This window comes from Aquarana catesbeiana, linkage group LG13, assembly GCF_042186555.1.
Source record: "Aquarana catesbeiana isolate 2022-GZ linkage group LG13, ASM4218655v1, whole genome shotgun sequence".
In the NCBI taxonomy this organism is placed as follows: Eukaryota; Metazoa; Chordata; class Amphibia; order Anura; family Ranidae; genus Aquarana; species Aquarana catesbeiana.
This window is the reverse complement of record NC_133336.1, coordinates 44,072,751-44,092,484: the sequence shown is the minus strand read 5'-3', so window position 1 is coordinate 44,092,484 and position 19,734 is coordinate 44,072,751. Positions and strand designations below refer to the sequence as shown.

General features: G+C 43.4%; 1 protein-coding gene across 1 annotated transcript in view; it reads right to left on the bottom strand.

Annotated features, from left to right (window-relative positions):
- Positions 1 to 339: 339 nt before the first annotated feature.
- CCNK (cyclin K) overlaps positions 340 to 19,734 on the bottom strand; it is a 45,724-nt gene continuing 26,329 nt past the window's right edge. Inside the window, exons 6-12 of the mRNA XM_073610827.1 lie at positions 19,611 to 19,668; positions 19,333 to 19,502; positions 17,387 to 17,628; positions 13,770 to 13,803; positions 12,097 to 12,168; positions 11,107 to 11,166; positions 340 to 3,570 (exon numbers count right to left, since the gene is read on the bottom strand). Of these exons, the coding sequence (XP_073466928.1) occupies positions 2,945 to 3,570; positions 11,107 to 11,166; positions 12,097 to 12,168; positions 13,770 to 13,803; positions 17,387 to 17,628; positions 19,333 to 19,502; positions 19,611 to 19,668 (1,262 nt within the window). The 3' untranslated portion in view covers positions 340 to 2,944. The remainder of the gene's footprint in view (positions 3,571 to 11,106; positions 11,167 to 12,096; positions 12,169 to 13,769; positions 13,804 to 17,386; positions 17,629 to 19,332; positions 19,503 to 19,610; positions 19,669 to 19,734) is intronic.

Below are 19,734 nucleotides of genomic sequence, written 5' to 3'. Positions count from 1 at the left end.
CTTGGCAATTAAAGTAATTTTCCGCTTTTATTTATGGAGTGGGTCAAATGAAAAAAGAATATTTTTTTTTTTTATTATTTGGGAATGTTTTCCTGTTGCTCTTACAATGGAACTAAACCCAGCAAATTAACAGTATCCCAAAACAGTTGTATTCAAGGCATGCTGTGAATGATAACCATGGCAGTTGCTTGTGCTCACCAACTGTCAGGTCAATAAAAGGCTGGTGTGCAGCATGGCAACTGCAGATCAAACATGCTAAGATGACAGATTCCTTAGCTATAAAGGATAGGAGGATTTAGTTCAGTGTTGGCTGTAAACCGCGGCTGTTGTGTAGTTAAAAAAAAAAAAAAAAAAACACACCTGCAAGTCAATGGCATAATGTACTAGTATGCATTGCATACTAGCACATTATGAAATACCCACTTTGGAACGAAGCCCTCCAGTGCTGGACTGTCACCGTTGAGAGGGCTGACATCTTCCCCTGGTCTTTCTTCTGGGATGTGATTGGCCGGAGCCGTGATGAAGTGGAGCCCTCGGTTCTGGTGTTCTGTCGATTTGTGACCTCCGTCAAAAAAGTGCCCATGCATGTGCAGAACGGAACGGCACTCCAGCTGATCTACCGATCAGCTGGAGGGATGTCACCATAGTGCATGCACACATCGTAGGAGCCTTTTTTAGACAGGAGATACCATTTCTCAAGCACAATTGAGGGCTATGCAAACAGCGGAGGGACACCGTATTTGTCATATTGTACCTCACTGTTGTGCCACGGGTTTACAGCGAGGCACAATCTGACATCTACGGTGTCCCTCTGCTCTTTGTACAGCTTTAAATTGTGCCTGTGAAATGGTATCTATCGCCGAAAAACCCTCCTACAATGTGCGCATGATCGGCAAATCAGCTGGAGTGCCCTTCCGTTCTGCGCATGCGCTGGCACTTTTTGATGGCGGGCACATAATCGACAGAACACCGGCACAATAGCCAACACTTGTAAAACATTTATTCCAAGACAAAGTTACAGAATCTCTGCTGAAGCATTTCACCCACCACTTGGCTCAATCGTCCTCTACAATTAACCCAAGTGGTGGGTGAAAAGCGTGAAGGGGTGGGGCTTCTTGAAGTTTGTCCCGGAATAAAAGTTTTACAAGTGCTGGACTTTATGGTTTGCTGCAAGCATGTTTTCTCTAGAAATGTTTTGGTCTTGGAGATTTCTCCTCACTTTACTGCCCAATTGGGACAAAGCACTAAAAACATGAGAAGAGACCTAACCCTTTTTCATTTATTGCTGTATGTGATCACTGTCACTGGAAGAGGAAAGGAGGAAATGTCTCCTTCAGGGGGAAAAAGATGTTAATAAAATAAATTTTTATGCATTTCCCAATTGTATCCAAATAAAAAAAAAAAAAAAAAAAAAGTTTTTGCTACTACTCCACTGAGAGCTGATCAGGGTACCTAGGTACAGTGGCTTTTATGGACTTCAAGGGTACCTTGGGGGGGAGATGGCCTAACACCTCTCTAGGAACTGTTTAGACTAGGACACAATGGAACAAAGCTGAACTAAACCCATCAATTGAACAGTTTAAAAAAAAAAAAGTTACATTCCCAGCATGTCAGGATTGCCAACTTTTACATTTGCTTGTGTTCCCAGCCAAACCCTCAAATGGCTGAAGTGATAACCGATCACATGTGCTGCACCATGGCAGCTGCAGATTAAACATAGGCTAGGATGGCAGCTTCCTTGGTTGAAAAGGATAGGAGGGTTTAGTTCTGCTTTAGGTCAAACATGAACAAACATTGTGCATTTAACCTGCAGGCTGTTGTCCGTCTCTAATTTTTATTCCCTCATTCACACTGTGCTAGCTGAATGCCCAGTGACTGCTGGTATCCTCATTTGGTGAGCAGCCCTATATCTGAGCGTGGTAAAATGCACATCAATGTGCTCCACAGTTCAGGCATTGCCCTCTCTAAAGCTCAGTGAGCCAAACCACACACATACACTGAAGCATCAAGAGAGGCTACAGTCTTATTAGGATCCCCAAGATTTTACTAAATCAGTGCAATGGAAAATGTAAAACGTTATCTCTGTTTAAAGTCCCTCAAGCATGTATCGAACCTTTGCTGGGATCTATGAAGTACTGAAATTTTAGTTTTAGGTGAAGCTGGCCTTTAAAGCAGACCTTCAGTCATTAAAATAAAATCAAATTTGGCAGCAGTGATGGGAAGCAGGCACTTTGTGACACTGTATAACACTCTGCAAGCTTCAGAACCTCAACATTCTTATTAGATGCATTTCCACCAGTATTTGTGATTGACAGCTAAACTCCTGCCCCCTTTTAGCCCTACAGGCTACAGACTATAGTTTGGGCCATTAGGTAAGTGCAGGAAGGGGCAGGTTCTTGACCACAGCACCTGGTTATACATAACAGTGCACTGAACCTTGGGGCAAATATACAAGTTTAAGACACCTCTAGCCACATGCTTTCCATCGCTGCTGACTGCGATTGGCGTGTCCTGACTGGACTTTGTTTGTGTTAAACTGGTTTTGCATCCCAAGTCTATGGGAAAGCAAAATTCGCTTGATGCAGGTCAAATGCATGTCAGAATAAGGTGCAGGTCAAACTCACCTGTCAATTAATTCTGAATGATCTCAAACTGATGTCATTGATACACAGCTAAAGCCAACAGACAGGATCTTGGGGTGAGAACCAGGTCACCTAAGAGAAATGGATTTGTAGTGTTCTGTAAACACAACAATGACCAACCCCAACGATCTGCAACTCAGTAAAGCTGCCTTCTAAGGGAAGCCAAAGTACTTGTTTGGGCTGTGCAATTTAAAACAATCTACATATTATAAAACAAGCTTGTCTGCATTTATTTAGGCTTTTAAACTGCTTAGAACAATACTTCCTCTTAGAGTTCAGGTTCCTACCACAGAAGCTCCATGCTATCTCATCCAGGCTGCCCGGCCTAGACCTGCAACCGGTGGCATCCCTGGTGGTGGAATAGGTGGAGGTCCTGGAGGCTGACCTCCTGGTGGCACAGCAGGAGGTGGATAGCTTGTTGGTGGTAAACCAATCCCTGGCGGTGGGTGATTTGGAACACTATGAGTTGGGGGAAGTCTAGGTGGGGGGAAGTTGGGGTTGTAAGCAGGAGGAGGTGGGTATCCTGGACCTGGAGGAGGAATGTTGGGAGGTGGGAATGTAGAAGGGGGTGGGGGTGGAGGTACAGATGGCGGAGGATTAGGTGGAAAAACATGGGGGTGATATGGTAGATGAGCTGGCGGGACGTAGGCAGGGGGCAAAGCTCCATAAGTTGGTCCTTCCGTCTTCATCATAGACTGGAGACTCTGGAAACCTTCGCCAGACATGTAGGAGCTGGTTGTAGACATACCAGTGATGTAACTAGAAGGTGGAGGTGGAGGTCGGTGTGGTGGTATAGGTGGTGGCTGATGGACGGCAGCAGGAAGAGCAGGTGGAGGAAGTGTGAGTTTTGTCAAATCCGCGGTTTCTGGAACGTTGACGGCATCTCCCTCTACTGCCCCAATTCCAGGCACCAGAGGAGGTTTTCGCTCTAGGGGCAACAAAGAAGAAGAAATCAATACACATATGCAAGTCTGAAATGTACCCAACCAGCTAGCCACACAAAAAAAACTTTTTTTTTTTTAAAGTGTATTTACAGCCAAAACTTTTTCTTTAGATTTGGACAGAGCAAGGAAGGGGTAGACTTCTTGAAGGTAATTTTTTACTACCTTTGTACCATTGAGGAAATTTCCCTTTACTAGGGATGCAAGAGAAGATCAAAGAAAATCTCCCCAACTGGGAAAAGTTCCCCTCTTAGACAAGAAAGTAAGAGGTCCAAATGAGGAAAACATCCCTAAAAGGACCCCTAAATTCAGATTTTATAGGCACACAACGAGAACATCATTTAAATAACAATTCATACTTTATTAAAATTCAGTTAAAATATCCACAATACATAAAAAACGGGGTAAAGAACCCACTCATAAAATCAAATACCCTCTACTGGATCAGTACTCAAAGGCCAGAATATTGATGAATAAACAAAGCAATAGCAGTATTATTCTCAGAATAATAAAAGCAGTGAAAGTCTGTGCGGGGGGGGGGGGGGGGTTCCCTGCAAATTAAAACAAGCAAAGCCCAATCCCTGTTCACATTTGAGCCTTTTGTCGTTTGTAGCAAAATGCCTGTGGTTTAAAAAAGTACATAAGCTACTTTTCAGGCAAAATTGACACCTATATTTGAAAATCTGCTAAAAAAAACCCAAACACTCAAAATTAAGGTTGTTACTGATTAAAATTTTCATGTTCGATTAATCGTTTTTTTTTTTTAAATCGATTAATTGACTAATTTCGATTAATAACAACGCACATACAGATCCAACTACTTTTAGCTAATTTGGCATGGCTAGGACGTCACACATCAAACTTAGCCTCGCCGTGCCCACAATCGCAGCCTCGCCGTGCCCACAATCGCAGCCTCACCGTAGTCAGTGCCTGTATTACACAGTCTGCGGGCATCTCCCGCTGTGTGTGAAAACTTTGGCCACGCTGTGAGAAAAGTCCCGCTCTCCTCCTAGATCAGCTCATGTGATATACAGAACACTGCGTCTATCACACGAGCTGATCTAGGAGCAGGGCCGGACTTTTCTCACAGCGCGGCCAAAGTTTCCACACTCAGCTCGGAGACACACAGTGGGAGATGCCCGCAGACTGTATATGACATATAGTGGAGGAGGAGGGAGCGGAGCGCTGCAGCCAAAGCTTGGCCCAAAGCGGCCCCAGGGCAGGCAGCCTACCGATAAAAAAAAATTTGATCGATCAAAAAAATGAACGATTAATCGAGGAATTAATCGGGCACAGTGAGGCTGCATTGACGGGCACAGTGAGGCTGCATTCATGGGCACTGATATACTTTATGTTAATATTGTTAAAGTTGTTGTTAATGGTTGTTAATCTCTAAACCATTTACACCCGTATTGTCTATGTACATTAATGCACCAAGACAACATATAGCAGGTTGCACATGACAATGTAAAGGTCATGTAAAAGACTCCCAAATTCAAAAGGCCACATATACAAATGAGGACTATACTTCAAGCAGACCATTTGGCCTAATACATATGCAGAGTCGAGAAATTGAATCACATATGAGGCACAATGGTACCAAAAGTATATAAACCAAATAACACAAGCATATGTTCCAATGTTGTGTATTTAATTACATAGAGACATAACATACAGCTAAAGCATGAGGTCAAATTCATAGTGTATTCATCTAACACCAAACAGCAATACATATGCCTATGCCACAAAGCCAACAATTCACATAATCAAATGTCATAGATGTAGCCTAGTCTCTGGCTATTGATTTATTATACATCTATCAAGTGGTGGAGCCCAGAGAGTTCCAGGTGATAGAAGTCTAAGAATAAGCACACCAACTGGAGTGCATAGCAGATACTGGTAACCTATAATAGGTACAGCTTCAGCTCTTAGACATAACCAAATATTTTAGTTAGAACAGAAGCAAATATGAGTCTCCTTAATACTACAAATGTAATCAATGTATATACACAGTGATTGCAGTACACCTAAATTGCTTTATATAGGCCACACTAAGGTGGGAGACAGACAAAGCCCCCAGCTTGAGTAGAGGTGATAACCACCAAGAGGTCACCTTCCGAGAGAGCAAGCAGTGGAACCTCCCGAATATTTTGAGAGAAAGATAGAGAGGCCATTGGAGAACCAAAAACACCAAGTTCAGATCCCACGGTGGTGGAAGAAACCGCCACAGTGGAAACAGACGTCTAACCCCTTGAACAAAAAAAGGCACGCACCAGGGAGTGCGAGACCAGGAGATGCTGAAGAAGACCGCCCAGGCCGACACCTGGCCTTTTATGTACTCAAGGCCTATTCCTGCTCATGCCTCCATAAATGGAGGTTGGAAACGGAGCCACCTAAAATGAACGAGGACAAATCTGATGAAATACGGCACAGAGAAAGACCCAACCCTAGCCAACTGAGGTATCGACCTTTTTGGCCCACCCTGGTGAGGGACATAAGCCACCGCTGTTGCTTTGTCCAACTGGATCCGTACTGGGAGCCCCCGAAGTCAAGCCCTCCATAATCCAGACCTAGTCTGATCAATTGAAGTTCCGGGATATTACACGGTAGTCCGGATTCCACCAATGTCCAACGTCCCCGGGCCGAGCTCAGTCCCAAGACATCTCCCCATTCGGAAGGACTGGTATTGGTGGTCACCCTGTTCAATAGAAGGGGAGAAAGGATCTTCCCCACTGAAGAACCAGAGAACTAAGCCACCAGACTAGGGAACCTCTGGTTTCCTGACTGACCTGACTCCAAATCCGATTGCTCAGAGACCTTGGGCATTTGTCCCATTATGCCAGGATCTCCCCGAAGGGAGCCTACATGGAACTTTGCAAATGACCCTGCCTCAAAAAAGAGTAGATACCATCTGACCCAACACCCACATGTATATCCACAGAGGAGCCCACCTGCCAGATAGTAAATGAAAAACGCTGCATGCCACTTCTGGAGTCCAGGGGAAGAAATACGCTGGCCAGAGCTGAAGTCCGGTCATACTCAGATAAACCAACGTTCTGGCAGGGCCAAAGCAGACTTCCAATAGTACAGACGCCAACTGAAATCAGAGAAAGTCTGTATAGGAACTACGTTGCTCCTCGGGGTAATTGAGAAGTCGACGCAGAAGATTGCCCAGGCAGCCCAGAACTGTCAATCCCCACTGACGTAACCATGCCAGATCCGGGGCCAACACCTCGTGAACACCCGAGGAGCGGTGGCCAGATCAAAGGACCACACCACACGAGAAGTGCGGGAGTCGGGCACATAACAGAATGCTTAAGCATTTGTGATGTCGTAGAAGTCAGAAAGACCATGATGGAGTGCCACCGCTGCGTGGACAGACTGAACTCCTGTACCCACAAAAGGCAGGTCAGGGCCTTGAAGGTCCAGAATTAGATGTACCATGCCCTCCATCTGTTGACTGTGAACAGGTTCGAATAAAACCCCTGACACTGTTCCCAGCATGGGAACCGGGACAATCGCACTCTGCAGCAATGTGGCTTGCACAGCCCCCCGCAGAGAACATCAAGCAGTCTGGCGACAGACGACCATTGGAAGCAACAAACTGTTTGGAGGAACACAGCCAGAAAACTCTTATCTTATAACCGGACAAACTCAAGACACGACATAAAGTCATCCAGAGTAGCCCCCCAAAACATATGTCTAAGCACCACTGAGGCAACAGACTCAGCAACCAGGGGAACTCCGGCCAAGAGGCATAGCGGACAAACCGCAGTGCCTACCCAATTGGTCCCCAAGCAGCAAAGGCTGGGGGGATTCTGCTCCCCCTCCAGGTATGCCAGCTGGGCCCTTAGAAGCCAGAGATTCCTCTATTGGAGCCATGGTTGTCTCGAACAGCCTAGAGACAGAGGGGTTCACTACTGGTGTAACAGTCCCCTTCTGAAGGGGGGACTCCCCAAAGGGGTACCTTACAGCAAGCGTTTTTTGGAAACACAAAAGGCACTTTGGACACTCCCCGTCTTCATGGACAAATTTGTCAAAATGAGAGAGAAGGGAACGCTTTCGCCACACAAGACAACTTATCCAAGGTGGCCACATCCGTGCGGCAGAGTCAGATAGGATTGTTCAACAGGGGAGGTAAAAAGTGCCTTATACTAGGCCATCTGCCTAAGTGCTACACCAAAAGGTCGGGGGGGGGGGGGAATGGGGGTCCCTCCCGCCAGGACCCCCCCCCTCTGAGGTCCACATAGGGGATGTCAACTGAGGCCATGCACAGGGGGCACAGACCAAGACCCCTCCACAGACCGGGGCCCCTCAGAGAACCCCAGTGGGACCGACCACCCCAGGGAGTACCCGCGTCCCACACCACTCCGGGAGAGGAGGGGACTACTTACCTCTGCAGCGAAATGCACGGGTAATGCTCCCGGACAGATCCTCCTCGCCACCAAAGTGGGGGCTGTCGGCCATGAGGAACGCTGCGACACAGGCCGAGACCCGGTCGTATGCGACCTCGCGAGACGTTTAACTTGCCAGCCCCTGTCCAGTGGGGCTATGTTGCGGTCGACCTAGCGCGTAGCTGCGGTCTGCACGCGCTCGCTGGCCAGACTGGGGTGACCCTTGGACCAAGTGTCCAGTCCGTAGCCCAGCCCGGCAGTTGATTGGAGATCTCACCGGAAAAAATCCAGGAAAAGCAAAAAATAACAAAAATTCCCAGGACTAGCGATCCCAGCAGGGAACTAAGTCCTTACTCCTGACTAGGCAGAAAAAAAACTGAATACCTAGAGCAGGGAGGGGGTTATATACTGACTGAGGATGGCCCATGGGAGTGCCCAAGTGTTTGTTTTTTTTGTTCTGCCTAGTCCTACTCCTGCAGAGGCGATATAACCCCATCGTTATGAATAAAGAAGGCTGTGTCTGTCAATGAACGAATGAGAAAAGCAAGCAGCATCTTTGGGGCGGTGCGGGAGTGGTGTATACACCGCTCCTCCACCGCCCCTGCCCACTGAAATGAATGGGCAGCGCTGCCGAAGCTCCTGAAAAGCGATTTGGCAGCGCCACTACACGGGCGCTATTAACCCTTTCTTCGGCTGCTAGCGGGGTGTTAAAACTGCCTCACTAGTGGCCGAAAAGCGCAGTTTTAACAGCGGAAAAAGCACTGCTTTACCGATAACGCCGGCACCACCCCAGTGTGAAAGGGGTCTTAATGTTTCTACTTCAGCCTAGGGGTGGGTTATTGCCCAAATGCAAGTACAGAAAGTCCTGCAGACCCCAGTAGCCCCGCACATGCACAAGTGTAACCTAACTGTAGGAAGGAGTTAACAGGTTGCAGCTTCTGCTGATCTCTGAATTTTGCCAGCACTCTATTCTGCAGATTGAGAAGCGTTCGGGCCTCTGCCTCCAAAATTACCACACTAATGGTGGACAGAACACAAAGCTCGTTTGGCTGTACGTCCCCTGTGGATCACAGGAGTGTAGTTTGTTCTGCACCCCTGTGACCCAATTAATGAAGCCCGATGTCGCCTGACATCACAGAGGCGGCCTGGGCAAGATATCGATGTTGAAGTCGGGATCTGCCCAGCGAGCTGCCAAGAGCCTGAGCTGGCCGCAGGTGGGGACGGGGGCCACAGAGGTGAAGACAGCAGCTCTCTGCTCAGGGAGCTCGGCGGTGTTAGATCACTCGGTTCTCAGTGTAGATCCGGAGAGGGATTAGAACATCTGGCAATTATTGTCTGTGCCTCGGGTAGTGAGAGTCACCCTCTCTATTTGTTACATTTACCATTATCACTGAAAGTGAAAGTAAAACCCAAATTTGGGCTGTCCCGAGAATAGTAAGAGAGGGGAAATCCTCCAATGGGGACGCCAGTTCTGGTGACAACTAGGGATTCCCTCACTCAGATTTTCTTTTTACTTCCTATTTTGGCCATGGGAGGGGGAAATCTACCCCACTTGGACACAGATGGTAAAAATAAAAATTACACTTCCATAAAGCTCTTCAAAATGAAATAAAAAAAAAAAAATAAAAAAAGCTTTGCTTTGAGCTGTGCTTTAATGTCCCTTCTATTGTTATCAACTCCAAATCACTTTTTTTTTTTTTTTTTGCTGCTGTGATCTGACTTCCTGTTAAGAGGTTAGCCATATTCCCCATGGCCCCACTGTATGTAGAAATATAGCCACCTGTTCTTGCTTGCTGACACGTTGGACCATGTGATGTGCAGTATGCATCGTTTAGTGTCATTTTAAGGTTCTGACACCTGAACAGTATTACTGAAGTCCTTAATCCATTTTAAAGCATTTTTGGGTGCTTTGATGTCATTAGGTTATATCTTATAGACCAAAGAACACTTTGAGGTTGATTTACTAAAACTGGAGTGTGCAAAATCTGGTGCAGCTCTGCATGGTAGCCAATCAGCTTCTAATTTCAGCTTGTTTTCACAAAAAAACTGGAAGTAGATTGGTTTCTGTGCACAGCTGCACCAGATTTTGAGCTCTCCGTTTTTAGGAAATCAACCCCTATATGTAGCAATAGCGCAAGTACACCAAATAGGTCACGATACGGCAAAAAAAATTCTTTAGAAATATAGATATGGATAAATAGCAATACAGTGGAACCTTGGTTTACAAGTAACGAGGTTAACAAGCGTTTTGAAAGATGAGCAACTTCTGAAAATTCTGACTCGGTTTGCGAGTGTTGTATCGCAAAACGAGCAGAATTCAAGCTAATGGGCGGTGCAGTACCGCATCTGGAGGAGCGAGAGGAACGGGGGAGCCGCTCGGAACGGTTCGGAACCCTTTGGAAATATTCGGAAATACTCAGTTCCCGAGCCTTTCTGAGGCTCTCTGGCGCTCCCCCCACCTCTGGCCACATGCGGTATTGCATGTAATAGAAGTCAATGCGGAACGAATTATAAATATCTTCATTTCCATTTACTTCTATGGGGTAACTCTCTTTGATATGCGAGTGCTTTGGATTACAAGCTTTCTCCTGGAACAGATTATGCTCCACAATCCAAGGTTCCACTGTATAGCAAATAATAGTTACCAAATATCCTTTGCAAACATTAGCAATCTATAGTAATTTTAACAAATGTAAATACATTTTATAACTACAAAATATCGCATATGAATTGGATCCAAAATCTAATCATAATCATTGTATATGTGGACAAATAGGATGAATTACTAACACCAAGAGAGGGAGGAAAGAAAAAAAGATGGCAACATTTCCTTGGCGGGTGGGAGACCCCTTGTTCTCACCAGGACCCTGCATTCACTATATCTGGTCTCCCACAGTACACAGAACATGGAAATGCAATTATTTTAGTAAATATAAACTGCTAACTAACTTTTCTCATCTGCAGTATATAGCAGTCTTGCGACTCCTATCAGTGTAAGGTTAAAGCTTGTAGGAGGAGTTATCATTCTCCTCCGACTGTCCTTTGAGGCCGCAGGACCCCTGATACTCTACTGATCACGTGCACCCTACCAAAAAAATAAATCAAAAACAACTCTCTAGCAATACTCACCAAACTGAGCATGTGCAGGGTGTCCCCAAGGCTCTGTAATATCAGGAGATGGATTGGGGACTGTGGAAAAAGGGGAGGATCAGAAAAGACAGGATCAAACAGCCTTGTTACACAATTTAGACTTAGGTTCCACAGTGAGAACAACAAGCATGCTTTACTGCACATTCAGACTGATTTTACTGATGTGGGTTCAGTAACACTTTAAAGCATTTGTTACCCCAACACTTTATATTCCTGATATGTGGCTGCTGTACCGTGTACAAGAAACTATCTTTATTTTGAAATCCCTGTTGTTCCCGACAGTACCTTTTCTTTTCTATTAAAAACTGAACACACTAAGCCGGGGAGCACACCGTGGTCAGTCCTATGCCGGGAACTCTCCTCCAATGATCAGACTTGTCCTGACACCCCCCGCACAGCCAGCTCAATGTGCTGCTGCTTCTCCTCCCTCCAGCTTGTATGCAGTGAGAACAGAGGGAATGTGATCACGTCTAAAAATTGGGGGGGAGAAGGTATTTAGAATGTTTTTATAATATCTATACAAAAATGTTTTGCATTTTATTTCCATTATAAACTGAATGGGTTGTTTTACAAGGTGATCATTACAATCACTTTAAGTATTGGGGTTTCTTTTGATGTGCTTACTCTATTGCTAGACATGCATTGTAAGATTTCCCCCATTACCTCCTGCTGCTGCTGCTGTGATAACAGTAAAAATGTTGCATTCCCAATCACTCCAGTCACAGTGACAATGGTCACCAGGACAAAACAGAGTATTTAACTCTTCAGCGGGTGCAAAGACAGTAATAAAGACCTACCAGCTATTCTAACCCTTTCACACCCTATCCAAATCTAAATCGTTTTGGATAGAGAAAACTAACTCTGCAATGTTTCCCTGTAGTTTCTGCTTAGCTATTGGGCTGCTACTTTGAAGTCATTGTCGACAAAAAAGGGACGAGCCCCACAAATGTACTGTAAAAATGGACTCACCTGATGGTGTGAGGACAGGTGGTAACAGTGGGAGAGAAGCCTCAATTTTAGCCATTTTACTTAATGGTTGCTCTGCAAAAACATAAAAGGCATGGAGTGAACTCTCATAGGAAAAGATCATAGTTATAATAGTGAATACAACAAAATACTAAGACAAGAATACAAAATTTTAACTTGTATTGATAATGTATCAACGTAACATTTTACTTTTTTCCCCACTATGCCAAAGAAAACATCAGTAAGGTTTGCTAGCTGGACAAGAATGTCCAGCTCACATGTTTGATTGTCTGTATGAAGCATTTGTGTGGAGGGTTTGTAAAAGCAGAATGGTCAGCCAAATTATTATTATGTAGACTGCTGCTGGTAAACGGACGTTCAGAGGCAGTTGGACGCTTTTTTCAGCTGCCCCTGAACTCATCCAATGTTATCTTATGTGTACATGTACACAGGTTCCTTTAATGTCGTTTTTAGGCAGTTGCCTTTAGAGGCTTTTCTTTGAAGGCTAAAAAAAAAATGAGTTCAGACGCCAAAGTTTCCGACGCGGCTAAACACGGTACCGGAGTTTATAGGCATTTCGTTTATAGGCGTTTTTCATTTTTGGCTATTTTGAAAAGAAAAAAAAGCAAAAAAAATTTTTTTGAAACGCTTCTAATCACAAACGCAGCAAAACAGACGTTTTAAACACACAAGAGGGAAAATATTCCCAAAGGAAATAACAGGTAGCAATAATTATAAAATAAAAATAAAGTGTCGACTGGAGCCCTACCTTAAGCTCTTGGCGCTTCCCGGCCCTTTAAGAGATTTATGATGCCGGGAGTCAGGCGCAGCTTAAGATCAGGTGACCGCCGTGATTGGCTGTCATGGCGGCGTGAAAACTCCCGATCGCAAGGAGTGATCGGGAGCTTTCGGTAAAGCGATGGTAACTGTGCTGGGGGCAATTAACTCAAATATGCGGACCATTGGCATAATTACCTTAACCACTTGACCAGGCGTTACTTTAACTGACAATTGTACGGTCATACAACGCTGTAACTAAATAAAATGTATATACATATTTTTCCCACAGAGCTTTCTTTTGGTGGCATTTGTTCACCTCTGCGTTTTTTTATTTTTTGCACTATACACAAAAACGCAGACAATTTTGAAAAAAAAAAATATATATTGTTTTTTACTTTCTGCTATAAAACATACCCAATAAAAATTAAAAAATTAAATTTCTTCATAAAATTTTTGCTGCATATTATTGGTAAAAAAAAAAAAAAAATCCCAATAAGCGTACAGTATATTGATTGGTTTAAACAAATGTTATAGCATCTACAAACTATGGGATACAGGAATTTGTTTTTAATTTTTGTATTTTTTTTTTGTTTATATTAGTTATGGTGGCGATCAGTGACTTATAGTGGGACTGCGATATTGCAGCAGACAGACACTGACACTTTTCTGAGAACCAGTGACATCAATACAGTGATTAGTACTAAAAACTTGCACTGTCACTGTTATTAATCGCACTGGCTGGGAAGGGGTTCAACATCTAGAGTCCTGAGTCTCTGCCGACGATCGGTGGGTGCCAGCGGACATCCAGTGCCCAAAAACTGCTATAAGACGGTCAGAAAGTGGTTAATTATGCGGTTGACATTAGAAGAAGTATTAACTACACAATAGATACATACCTTGTGTTTTTCCCTCTTCTTTGGGCGATAAGGGCTGAAAAAGCAAAAAAAAAAATTAACAGATATAAATGCTTTTAGTATAACGTCTTCCCGCCATTCTTTAAAACCGTTATGAATGCCCCAGGGACCTGAAGGATCAATGATCATGTGATCAGTCCTGCCAGAACAAGAGCTGTCTGTGTTGGGAGCATGCTGTCAGCACATAAACTTGGCCGCCCAGCAACATATATGTGTAGGGCATGGGTGTTAATCTGCCGCCACACAAATGTGTTTGGCAGCTGTAAAGGAGTTAATCGGATACATTCCAGGCGCATCAAAATAAGAAAAGGTATGCAAAGTCTTCCACGGCATGACTAGAAAGGGCTGTAACTTGCCAGCATGCTGTAGAGAAGGACCCTTGTAACTGCTGCAACTAGTTGCCGACAGACCCTTCAATAGTCCTGTCAAAGTACTGTTTATTTACATCTGCTGTTCTGTCTATGATGCATCATTCTCCAACTCTAAATGGGAGTAAGCTCCCTTGTATGATTTTTACCTACAGGTAAGCCTATAATAAGGCTACTCAATAGGTACAGTAAATATCTCCTAAGCATGCACCGTTTAGGAGATATTTACTTTAGATGCAGCCGATGACATCAGTGGCGCATGCGCACTGAAGGAAGGTCATCCCCGTACTGTTCCTTCAGAGATGTGCCACAAACAGCAACGCCATCCCCGGCCGTTCATATCCCCGGAGCCCACGAACCGGGAAGGAAGACCAGGTGAAGATAGAAGCACCTTCAGCAGTGACAGCGCACCTCAGGTAAGTCTGTGATAATGTGCTAGTGTGCGATGCATACTAGCACATTATGACACACTGCCTGGTGCCTTTTTTTTTTAATGCGGTTTACTATCGCTTTAAGCCCTGATTTCGGGGGAGTGTTAGTGTTGTATTAGCTCTCTTTTAATGCAAATTAATATCAGGGCCAAAGGTAGTCCCTGTCTATTGAGAAGCCTATCTGGCCCCCACCTAACAACTGTACATTTATCTTCTCAATCAGCACATCACCCACAGTTATTACCTCTTGTATCTCTTGACCTTCCCTCTTAGATTGTAAGCTCTAAGGAGCGGGGCCCTCTGATTCCTACTGTATCAAATTGTATTGTATTTGTACTGTCTACCCTCAAGTTGTAAAGCGCTACGTAAACTGTTGGCGCTATATAAATACTATATAATAATAATAATAATATTGCGAGAAGCCAGTGAATCCTTTGACTGACTTTTTTTTTTCACCAACTTATATGAACTAAGATCAAAGTTCCAACACCATTTGGGTGCTTTTTTCTTAGCACCGAAAAGGTGTTGGAACTTTGGTCATGTTTATGAAAAGACTGAATAAACCAGGACAGGAGAACACATCTGTAAGAGACTCATCCAAAGACCCATGCACCAGCAGCCTTGTATATGTATATAGTATCGGTAAAGCCAAAACTTTTTTTTTAGTCTTGGACAGAAAAGGAAGATTTAAGATTTTCCCCTCACTACCTGTTCTTGAAATGAAACAGGAAATCAGAGGCAATCTCTTTAAATTGAACTAACTTTACATCTCAGTGAGTGGACATATGGTTTTGTCCCCATTGGAGGATTTCCCTCACCATTTGCTCTGATGACAACTAAAAGTTTCTAACTTTCCCATCACTTCCTCAGTTTGCCTTGTTAACAATGGTCACTGGGACAAATGGAGGGAGAATCTCACACAAAGAGCAATAAAAACCTGACAACAGACCTAACCTTTCACCACTCAAACACCCCCCCCCCCCCCCCCCCAAAAAATGTACTTTTACATACTCTTAAAGTGATAGCAAAGTCTCGTAAATAAAAATAACAAACAAGTTATACTTACCGGCTCCGTGCAGTTAGTTTTACAGAACAGCCCAGTTCCCCCTTTTCTGTGCTCTTGGCCCCTCCCTCCTGTTGAGTGCCCCCACAGCAAGCAGCTTGCTATAGGGGCACCCGAGCAGAGTCACAGCTCCCTGTGTCTATTCAGACACGGAGCAGTGATCCGGCCCCGCCCCTTCTCCTGACTGGATGAATGATTTTGATTGACAGCCAATGAGGAGGGCAGCTTAGACACTCCTGCAACACCGCTGGATAAGACGGACTCAGGTAAGTATTAGGGGGCTGCTGCACACAGAAGTTTTTTTTATCTTAATGCACAGAATGCATTAAGATAAAAAAAACCTTCTGCCTTAAAAATCCCTTTAAATGTAGTTGCTTCAAGCAACCTTTTATCCTCCTATACAGTACTGCAATGGAAGGAAATGGAGATTTGCTAAGGACACAGTTTCATAATTATATAAGCAAATGCACAAAGTACAATATAGAACAACTCCCCGTGGACTTTAAAGGCAGAAAATTGTGTATAAGGCAAGTTTCTTTAAAAAGGCAATAACGCCACTTTTATTAATACAAATATAAAAATGGGACCCTAGTATTGGATGAGACACATATAACAAATATACAAATAATAGCACCCAACGTGGACCACCATGTAACCACAAGGACCACCCAGAAAGAGCAAACAGCCCCAGCAATAGAGATGATAATATCTGAAATTTAAGACAGCAAGCAGTCTGGGCTGGAGCACCTCAGGGAGCTGGATGTACCCGTCTATAGAACTTATTGATGGTAAATCTACTTTAGGGGAGTTTTGGGCTACAACGAATAGTTTTGTTATGCATGGCAAATTTGTAGTAACTCACAGCTTTAAGCTTGGAATGTCTATCTTTGTCCATCTATTTTTTTATTTAAAAAAAAAAAAAAAATTTATTGAACCAATGTGGTTTTCACCACAACGCATAACAACCCCCCTATTTTTTAACTATATTACAGTTGGGTAATCATAACTATATTCAATTTCAGATATTACCATCTCTATTGCTGGTGCCGTTTGCTTTCTGTGGGTGGTCTTTTTGGTTACATGGTGGTCCACCTTGGGTGCCCATTCGCTCGTCCAGTGAAGGATTTATACTCCAGCCCCATCCATTGGGGATGTTTTGATCGATCCACTTAATTGTTTGTTCATGTACAGATTGTAGTAAGTATTAAAAACAGCCTATATTGTCCTTTGATATATACTATAATATTGTAAACTGTCTTAATTTGTTCAGATATATTATGATAATTGGTGACCATTTATATTTGTATTCTAGAAGGGAACCAAGCGTCTCCCCTGAAGGAGGGATATAATTCTGAAACATGTTGGAATGCATCAAAGAAACTCATGTGGACTGACCAAAGTATATCTCTGGCAGTACCCGGGGTGCATTTGATATTATTCGAGTATAGGTCACATGAATCTTTTTGAACAGAATACACACGATATTATTTGTATATTTGTTATATGCGTCTCACCCAATACTAGGGCTTTTGTGTCCCTTTATTATATTTGTATTAAAAAAAAAAAAAATTCCCTTATACACAAATTTCACAGGGGGTTGTTCTATATTGCACCTTGCATATATGTTTAAAATTTGGATGTTGGCAGTTCAATATACCCTATGCCTAAACACAACTAGTATATCAGGTTCACAATTAGGTCTCTGCACAAAATACCCGTGCTCTACAAATGACATACCAGAGGCCTTTTGGTCTGTTTTGGCGGGCTGGACTGTGGAGAGGGTTTCTTAGATTGCTGTGCTGTTTGCTGCTGCTGCGGGTCCTTCGTCTGAGGTGCTTGGGACTCGGAGATCAGCAACGCCTGCTGAGCCTGTACAGCGGCAATCTGTGCCTGTACCTGGGGTGAAGGCTGCTGGGAGCCATGGTGCGGCATCTGCTGTTTTCCTTGAGAGTATAAATCCAGGATCTGGTGACAGATGTCTGCAAAAACAGAGGAAATTTTATCAAAATGACCACCTTGTTTCCAAAAAACAAACAAAAACATATTCAACTGTTACACAAGCCATTTTGAATTTATCCATTAACAATCTGGGTCATTTTCTTAAAGGGAAGGGGTGGGAGCGTTAGTGATGTCATAATCTCCACCTCATCCAATCAGAGAATGCTTTGTATTTGCAGAAAGAAAAAAAAAAAAATAAAAGGCATCCTCTGATTGGTGGTAGTGCTGTGCAGGTGCTCCCTTGTGTTCAAGTGTTCAGAGGAGAAGTAACTGGAACAGCTCCTGGGAAGATCAAGGCTATCACTGTATGTAGCGCAGACTACTACAGTGATTTTCAGCATTGCTAGGGATCCTCCAGATATAGATGGATACTTATATCAAGTCAAGCTGGACCAATGTAAGTATGAGAAAAAAAATGCCTGGGAGTATGCTTTAACCTTGGAAACTCTGAAAGCAATGGAATGTTTTCTGTACAGTGTAGAGTACACAACATCACTAAGCTTGTCAATTCCTGTTCTTCTGATTGGTTGGTGTCCAGCAATTAGATCATGTGATTTTAACAGCCAGACCCTCCCCACTCAGCAATCAGTAGGAAGTGAATGGAAACTATGTGGGTTTCAAATGCAACAGCTGCTTGTCCTTTCATTGGAATTTAATTACTTTAAATGACTAATAAAGAGATGAAGGCAGCATGGGGTTCAGATGATCCAAATGTCTGACTGAACTTCGCAGGTTAGTGACAGGTTTACCTATAAAGTGACCCTCTGCTAAAAGTACAGGTTAACTTTGCTGCATTGAGTGGGCCAAGTATTGTAAAATCTTGGATGAGAACCTTCTTCTCTCAGCCAGAACACTGAAGACTGAAGATGGGTCATGGATGGGTTTTCCAGCACGACAACAACCCAAAACATACCGCCAAGGCAACAAAGGAGTGGCTCAAGAAGCACAAGAAGCACATTAAGGGCATGGAGTGGCCTAGCCAGTGTCCAGACCCTAATCCTATAGAAAATTTATGGAGGAGCTGAAACTTTGAGTTGCCAAGAGACAGCCAAGAAACCTTAAGGATTTAGAGAACTGTAAAGAATAGTGGACCAAAATCCCTCCTGAGATGTGTGCACACCTGGTCACCAACTATAGAAAACGTCTTACTCTTCTGTGCTTGCCAACAAGGGTTTCTCCACCAAGTACTAAGTCATGTTTTGCTTGGGGATCAAATACTTATTTGTGTGTTTTTTCTGGATTTTTGGTTGATATTCTGTTTCTATCATTTTAAATACCTCTATGATATAAATTATAGACCCTTCATTTCTTTGTAAGTAGGCAAACTTACAAATCTGTTGTGGGGATCAAATTATTATTTTCCCATAAAATATATATATATATATATACACACACACACACACACACATATATACATACACACATACTATATATATATATATATATATATATATATATATACACATATACACTGTATATATATATATATATATATATATATATAAATACACACACATACACAAATTTGTTGCCTTGCATTTCAACTTTGAATGGGATGTTTCTAACAGGTAAGGGCTCACATATACTTTAACCTATTCCATGAAAAAAGGGTCACTTTAAATAAGGATAACATGTACGCATGATTTCAGAATGCATAGTCCTCGGCCACCAACTTCACAAAATACCTTCAAGAACATCGACTGGCACATCTTGAACAAACTGCTCCCACCACCTCCTATGCATCGGCTTTAACGTCCACTCCTGTATCTCAAATTTACACAGTCGTCCAGCAAGATACATGACTGCTACTGCAATGATCTCAGGCTCCCACTGCAAGGACAGCGTAGTGCACAAACTAAAATAGAAAAAAAAGGGGGAAGGAGGGGGTCATAATGAATGTAAAAAATGACTAAGGTATGGGGGGGCAAGACAACAATCTTGAAAACCCTAAAATCATAGCTACCTGTCATTAACAAAAGTCCATGCCATCTGCACCAACTTCTGGATTTTGTTCTTGTCTCCTGAATGAAAATAATGAGTCAGTTACACCTTGTATTACATATTAAGACAGAATGCGGGACCTACAA